At 40.6% G+C, this 8,142-nt stretch overlaps 1 protein-coding gene across 3 annotated transcripts in view; it reads right to left on the reverse strand.

Moving 5' to 3' along the window:
* LOC104447960 (7-deoxyloganetin glucosyltransferase) overlaps positions 1 to 6,937 on the reverse strand; it is a 28,321-nt gene extending 21,384 nt beyond the window's left edge. For 2 of the 3 annotated variants that reach the window (XM_039310569.1, XM_039310568.1), the window contains exon 1: positions 6,443 to 6,937. In XM_039310569.1, the coding sequence (XP_039166503.1) occupies positions 6,443 to 6,883 (441 nt within the window). In that variant the 5' untranslated portion in view covers positions 6,884 to 6,937. The remainder of the gene's footprint in view (positions 1 to 6,442) is intronic. The other variant, XM_039310570.1, reaches the window with a different exon arrangement.
* Between the last annotated feature and the right edge of the window lie 1,205 nt (positions 6,938 to 8,142).

Raw genomic sequence — 8,142 nt, forward strand, 5'->3', positions numbered from 1 at the left:
AAAAAAGAATGTGTTTCTTTTTCAATTAAGTCTATGTGGATTATATGTAATCCCTTATTTGTTCTGCATTTGTTGCAGGAACAATGCCTCCCGAGGATGCGCACACCTATTCGCGCGTGTGGCCAGGTGAACAAAAGGAAAGGCCGTCTAAGTTGATAGGCGGGCCGATCATCGATGGGAGAGTGGTGACTTAATTGATCACGTCCTTGAAGTCAACGGGAAAATTCAACAGGTCATATGGAATGGTCGTCTGTGTCACGTGTCGACAACCGAGATGGTGCGATTTTTCATAAATACTCTTCCACCCGAATGGCAAGATGTGTTGAATCGCATATGGGATGTTAACGGAGCTGCTTCCTATAAGAAAATTGTGAAGGATTTTGTAAATGAATATTATTGTATTGTTTCAAGGGAAAAGATCAAGAAATTGAACAAAAGAGGATCTTTCCCAGTTCGTGTGCTTTGACTTGGTGTTAGTTGTATTTGCCGATATATGTTAAGTGTGATTTGTGGACATATTATGTAATGATTACTACCTAATTGTGTTAATTGAAAGCATTATTGTTTTTATTGGATGTTCTATTATATATTGCTTTCTGTTATTCTTTGGTTCTTTGTGGGTAATTAGTCAGGGGTAGTTTTAGAAGTTTTTGTAGCTTCATAGAATTGATTTTGCATAAGACAATTATATTGATGATAGTTTTAAGTTAGGATTTTGGAGGATGATTGGAAACATAGTGACCTTTTGATTCTGAAACCTTACTTGAAATTATTCATTAATATGATGGGTCTATGTAAATAGGGATGCATAAATGATAGGCATTAATAATTCGTGCATATTTGTCTCGATTTGTTCGATCAATGGCTTGACCACAAAGAGCATAGTTGCCGAGCTGAACAAAGGTGAAAAGCTCAATGGTGACAACTATGAAATTTGGCAAATGAAAATCCAAAGATGTCTTTGGAAGAGCAAGAAGCACTTGAGGCTCTTGTCATGACCATGGAAGAACCCGAAGAGGGAACCACCGCACACAAAGACAAAAGAAACAAAGAAGCTTTCTTAGCGTGGAAAAGAATGAACTCTCTAGCTCGCATCACGTTGTTGAGCAAGCATGGAAAATGACGTCATGCGAGAGTTTGGCGTTTTGATAATGCCAAGGAATTGTGGGAGGCATTGGCGCTAGATATGGTCATACTTCGGTGACTAGATCGAGGCGGCGGCTCACTATCGGGTTTGACTCTTATAAGAAGCCTCATGGTCGACCATGAAGCAACATCTTAGAAAGATGTCAAACATGATAACGAGCTGAAAGATGCTGGCCATGTCCTCACAGATGAGCAGCAAGTGCAAGCAGTGATTCGTTCCTTGCCTCAGAGTTGGGAGCATATGAAGGTGCACCTGACTCATAATGAAAACATCAAAACCTTTGAGGATGCGATGCGTCATCTTGAGCTGGAAGAGGACCGCCCGTTGGCGCTGCCGGATGCTGAACTCTATTATGCTGGTTCTAGCTCAAATGGAGCTTCGAGCTCCAAGCGCAAGCGCCCTAACTGGTTTGATAAGGGGAAAGGCAAGGAAGAAGCAGTCCTTCAGGGAAGAAACCCAAATTCAACCAACATGGAAGAGGGAAGCGTCCTCGCATGAAAAAGCTTGCAAGGGTGAAATGCTACAACTGTGACAAGAAGGGTCACTATGCTCGCGATGGATCGTGAGCCAAAGAAGGTATGCACCCCTTGTACTTTTCAGAACTTTACTTATGTGTCGAGTTCTGTGTTCCTAACTGAGTCTAATCCTTTGTGGACTGTGGATTCAGGAGCGACAGACCATGTAGCGAAGGATAGAGGATCCTTCGTGGAATTCCGACGAGTACCAACTGGAACTAAGTGGATCTATGTGGGAAACAACTCCGTAGCTGAAGTGAAAGGAATTGGCACATGCCAACTGAATATGCGTGGTGGACGCACCTTGTTTCTTCATGATGTATTGTATGCTCCGGAGATTCGTCGGAATTTAGTGTCTGTATTGATGTTGGTTAAATTAGGTTTTGCTGTGAACTTCTGTAGTAGAGGTGTGAATTTGTTTTTGGAGACAAATTACTATGGTTGTGGCTATTTTCTGGATGGTTTTATTGTATTGGATATTGAGTATATTAATGCAAATGTTTGTTATTCCCTTATCACATCTTCTAATACTTATGATAATGATGTGAATGTGTGGCATGCTAGGCTTGGTCACATTGGCCAACAACGTATGAATAGACTAGCCAAAGAGGGCTTGTTGGGTAACATTGAAAAAGTCGATTTGCCCATATGTAAGCATTGCCTAGAAGGAAAAACAACACGGAAACCATTTGGAAAAGGGAAAAGAGCTGAATTTCCTTTGCATTTAATCCATTCTGATGTCTGTGGTCCAATGAATGTGAGAGGAAGGCATGGGGCTGTTTATTTCATCACCTTTATTGATGATTATACTCGATTCGGATATGTCTATTTGATTTCTCATAAATCTGAAGCGATAAGTTGTTTCAAAAGGTTCATGAACCTGGTGGAAAATCAATTAGACAGGAAAATAAAAGCATTGAGATCCGATCGAGGTCGAGAATATTTATCTGATGAGTTCAGAAAATTATGTGATGAAAAAGGAATAGAAAGACAGTTATCTATTCCATATACTCCTCAACAAAATGGTGTTGCAGAGAGAAGAAACAGAACCCTACTGGAAATGGTTAGGTCTATGATGGCGCATGCTAACTTACCTATCACCTTTTGGAGTGATGCATTGTTAACTGCTGCCTATATACTTAACCGGGTGCCTTCCAAATCGCCACTTCCACTCCATATGAGTTATGGACAGTAGAAAACCGGACTTAAGTTTTCTTAAGCCATGGGGTTGTGCCGCCTATACACATGAATCCTCTCACAAATTTGGGAAATTGGGTCCCAGAGGAAAGAAGAGTATTTTCATAAGATACTCAACACTCGAAAGGATATGTGTTCATAGGTGAGCAAGAAAGTGGAAGTATAACTGAGTTTGAATCACGAGATGTCACATTCTTAGAGGATGAATTTCCTAAGAAGGGCGAAATAGGGAAGATTGTTCCCTATTTGAAACCTTGGATCAGATAATGACCTTAGTGGACTTCGTCCAAGTGGGAGTAATATGAGAAGTGATGAATTGAATTCAACTCATTCTCAATTGCAACCACTTGATGAGACGACATCATTACCCAATCCAAGTGGGAGCATAATGGGAAATGATGTGCAAAGTGTACAATCTCCCATTAGGCGAACAAGTCGCCAAAGTATTCCCGTCGACGTTTTGGCATTGAAGGGGAAACTTTTATGGTTGCTCCACAAGATGAGGATGAGCCAAGAAATATTAATGAGGCTCTGAATTGCCCTAGTAAGGAAAAATGGATCAATGCAATGGAAGAGGAAATGGAGTCAATGAAATCAAACCAAGTCTGGGAACTGGTTGATCTGCCAAAAGGACGCAGAGCTATTGGGAACAAATGGGTTCTCAAAATAAAGCGAAAGGCTGATGGCTCGATTGAAAGGCATAAGGCTCGCCTTGTGGCGAAGGGGTATAATCAACAGGAAGGAATTGATTATGAAGATACGTTTTCTCCTGTAGTGAGATTTACCTCAATTCGCATTATTCTGGCAATAGTGGCTAGTCTCTGATCTTGAATTACATCAAATGGATGTAAAGACTGCTTTCCTCAATGGAGAATTAGAGGAAGAGATATATATGGAACAACCTGTTGGTTTCATAGTGAAAGGCCAAGAAGAAAAAGTATGTCGACTTTTGAGGTCGATATATGGCCTTAAGCAGTCATCAAGACAATGGTATATACGCTTTCATAATGCCATAATGGCATATGATTTTACGATGATTGATGAGGATCATTGTGTATATATCAAAAGATCCAAGGATCAATTTGTGATCATATCATTATATGTTGATGATATACTAATTGCTGGAAGCAATATGGAGTTTGTTAAGACTGTCAAAAGTTGGTTGTCTTCCAACTTTGAGATGAAGGATATGGGTGAGGCTGCATACATTCTTGGAGTTAAGATTTCAAGAGATCGTTTGAAGAGATCGTTGTCTCTTTCGCAAGAAACTTATATAAACAAAGTTCTAGAACGGTTTCGTATGCAAGATTGTAAACCCATAGACACTCCTATTGCAAAAGGTGAAGGATTGAGCCATAGCCTGTGTCCAAGGACTCCACAAGAGAAGGAACAAATGAAACATGTTCCTTATGCAAGTGCTGTTGGGAGCTTGATGTACGCTATGATGTGTACAAGACCCGACATATGTTTTGCAGTTGGAATGGTGAGTAGATACCAATCCAATCCAGTCCAAAGACATTGGAAAGCTGTCAAAAAGAATACCGAGGTATCTCAAGGGAACCGCTGATTACAAGTTGAATTACCAAGGAAAGGATCTGCGACTTGAAGGCTATTCGATGCTGATTGGGGAGGAGATTTAGATGAAAGGAAATCTACCTCGGGATTTGCTTTCTCTTACCGAGCAATGGCGCAATATCATGGAGTAGTAAGAAGCAAACCTGCATAGCCTTATCCACGATGGAAGCTGAGTTCGTGGCATTATCGATAGCAGTACAAGAAGCAGTTTGGCTTAAGAGATTCTTGGATCATTTAGGTGTTATTGAGAAAGCTGCAAATCCATTGTTGGTTAACTGTGATAGCCAAGCAGCTATAGCGTACACCAAAGATCCAAAGTATCATGGCAAGACCAAACATATAGATACCAAGTATAACTTTGTAAAAGATATGATTGCACGAAAGGATGTGAACTTACAGTACATATCTACGCATAGAATGGTAGCAGATCCTATGACAAAGCCAATACCTAGAGATGTGTTTTGTGGTCATGTAAAATCTCTAGGATTGCGTAGAGTCTGATGTACTGAATTGTAATTTCCCGAGTTGTTCACATTTATGAAATTTTGTTTTTCATTGATTAATGCCTATGAATCTTTGTATGATCTTTATGCATCTTAATGCTTAGTGCATTATTTTAAGTTAAGAAGTATGTCGGACAGATATAAGATTAGCCCACTCACACGGGTAATCGCCTCTATTTACTGTGTGATAAATAGAGATGAGACTGTTTTTAAGCTTATTATCTAGGTGATAATCGAGAGCTCAAGCTTAAAACACGCATGTCGCCTTAACTGAGTGTTAAGATGAGGACATAATACTTACTATGTTCGAAAGTAAAATAACCCACATGTTTTACTTTATCTGTCTAAGATGCCAGATGTGAGTTCTGATGAATTTTGTAAATGAGTAGATACGTGAACTCAAGTTAGACATTAGGTATGTCTGAACTATCATCTGTACGGTATTGAAAAGTGTAGACATACGCTCCATGGGAAAGGAGTTAATACCGTAATACGTATTTCATACTACGTATGCATAAGACGACCAATAAGAGTGGCAAAAAGTTTGATCTCAACTTTTATGACGTGTGAGACTCTTGAGGAAAAGAGTTCCTCAATTTTTTTAGTCCTCTCAGGACTCTTACTTATTCTCAAGATTTCTATTTAGTGTTTGCTATCTTAGGGTGTTGCCAATGGTCATGTGAGATTCGATCTAATGGGGCATTTCTAGAAAAGCAAGCTGGACTGAAATTGAGAGTTTGAAGGAAAGAGGAAGATCGATTTTAGAGAATCACATTATAGTTTTGTATTCACCTTTGGCCGACCAATTATAACTGTCTTTGTGATAATTATAATTGTGAATACAATATATATCATTGTTTAAAAGAGATTAAGAGAGATATAAATGTGAACGATCGATCTAGGGTACTGCATACTAAATCTACTCGGAGTGTGACGCCCATTATGAGCTGCTATATATTCCTAACAGATGTATAGCAACGAGCTCTCAAAGTATGCTGGTCGCACGGATTATTCACCAGTATGAACGTTGAAGAGAGGTAAAGAGAATCCTGTTCGACCCACCTTGTGCGAGTGGGAGATGAAGGCTTTATTTGATTTGGGCTTAAGGCCCTGTTCGCCCAAGTTGGGCCCAGAAAGCCCGGCCCACGGGAAGACGGCCCGTGGAAAGGAGAGGTATAAAAGGGAGGAGAGAGAGAGAAAAACTACTATTGGAAAATAACGTACGTATTTTTTTTCTCTCAACGCTCTCCCCCCTTACGTTGTTCCTCAAAGCAAACAAAGAAGCGCTTGAAGGATTTTTGCCTCCCGGATCGAACAGACCGGATTCTCTCCCTCTATTGGCGTCGGTGTTTAATCTGTGGCTAAAAGGTACGCTCGATATCCGTGGTGTGCTTTAGGATCGGTGATGCGTGTTGAATTCTTAGGCTTCGTCTTCCGCATTGATTTAGGGGTTCGATTCGGTATCGAATCCGTGTTTTCGGGGATCAGTAATTCCCAACAGTCCAGAACAGGACCTCTGGCACGCCGACTGCCTCGGCAGCGTCGAGTGTGAAGGTCGTCGAGACGTCCGACACCACACAGCTCACCGGTGGGGAACCCGATGTCGCACTCTCCTCATTGAGCCTCTTGAGCAGGTCCTGGAAGTAAGGCAAGCAGCACTCCTCCGTGGACTGGCAGAGGGCTGGGATGTCCTGGGTGGCGTCGCCGTCGGAGGGTGGGAGGCCGTCGGGGATGGTCCGGAACCGGAAAGACGGGAGGCCGGCAAGGGAGGAGGGGCCGCGGGACCGCAGGAGGCGGTTGTGGTTGTACTCGGTGTTAACGAAGGTGACGTGGAAGCCCCGGTGGTGGAGGAGCTTGGCGAGGTTGAGCATGGCGTTGATGTGGCTCTGCGCTGGGAAGGGGATGCACACCGCGTGTGGCTTTTGGGTCATCTCTGTCGCACCCATCTCTCTATTCTCTTCTCTGTGTTTTGAGTGTTTTCTCGTTTGGGTACGAAAAGAGAGATGCCAATGGATACGGGGAGAGAGGGTAGGTTGGTATAATTATAGGCCGATCCGACATTTAATATGAGTTGGTTTGTTGGTTCGTTTGATGAAAAAATTCAACATAACATAATATTCGCTTGAATATTCATCATTTGGATAATTTAAAAGAATGAGTTGAAAGAAAATCATTCCAATCAATCAAAACATCTCTTTAAATTTAGGAAAATGACTTCACTTTTAAAAGTCAATTTAGAATACGGCTTTTCCTCCATCAATAACAAAATGTCCCCGATAATGGACCCGTGTGCTTAGTAGCCAAGCCCCCCAGTTGCTGGACCTTAGAGGCTAGCGGCTAGACTCGGATCACTCCTCAGTAGCCAGACCGCGCCTAAACTCAAGTTCTAGGGTTGCATTCGAGAATTTTTTTTTCTAATACTTGTTTCATTGCTTTCCTATAACAAGGACATATAATAAGAAATATGACTTCCATATTATTAGCAAAATTAACAAACACAAAAGAAAAAAAGTCATTTTTTAAAATAATTTTATCTGAAAATATTTTCCGGTAAAATTCAATTCCTGCAAAATAATCGGTGTCATTAATTTGGTGAGTGGAAAAATGGATTTGTAATAAGGAACATTAATAAACCGATGGATGTTCTAATAAGTGAAATATTTTTAAGAAAATAATTTACCATTTGTCCACATTAATTTACGGATCAATTGTACACAACTACCATCATCACTACGTGTAGTGATGATGGTAGTTGTGTAGTGATGATGGTAGTTGTGTACAATTGATCTATAAAAAGTTAATAATGACTTGTCAATTTCTTCGTGGTTAAATTGTAATTCGACACTTTAAAAAATAATGATCCTATATTCCCACGTTGTTAACCCCCTTCAAAGTAGCAGCCTTATCTCCGAGGAGTTATTCATTTCCCACGTTGTCAATTTCCTTCAAAATAACAATCTCAATCTCCATTTTCACCTAACTATTCTCCACAATCTCCTTAATGGATCTTCACATGCATAAGCCTTGCTACAATTCTTTGAGTGGATTATCTTGCTCCTTAGTTAAGATGCTCATCGACAACTTGGGCAAAATAATCCGCAATCATTTATCACTTGTCAATATGTGCCAACATTTATATCCAAGTCATCAAACAACATGTAATATTGACCAATCTTCAATCTATTAAATTGACTTCCTCCACGGA

Source organism: Eucalyptus grandis, chromosome 3, assembly GCF_016545825.1.
Source record: "Eucalyptus grandis isolate ANBG69807.140 chromosome 3, ASM1654582v1, whole genome shotgun sequence".
In the NCBI taxonomy this organism is placed as follows: Eukaryota; Viridiplantae; Streptophyta; class Magnoliopsida; order Myrtales; family Myrtaceae; genus Eucalyptus; species Eucalyptus grandis.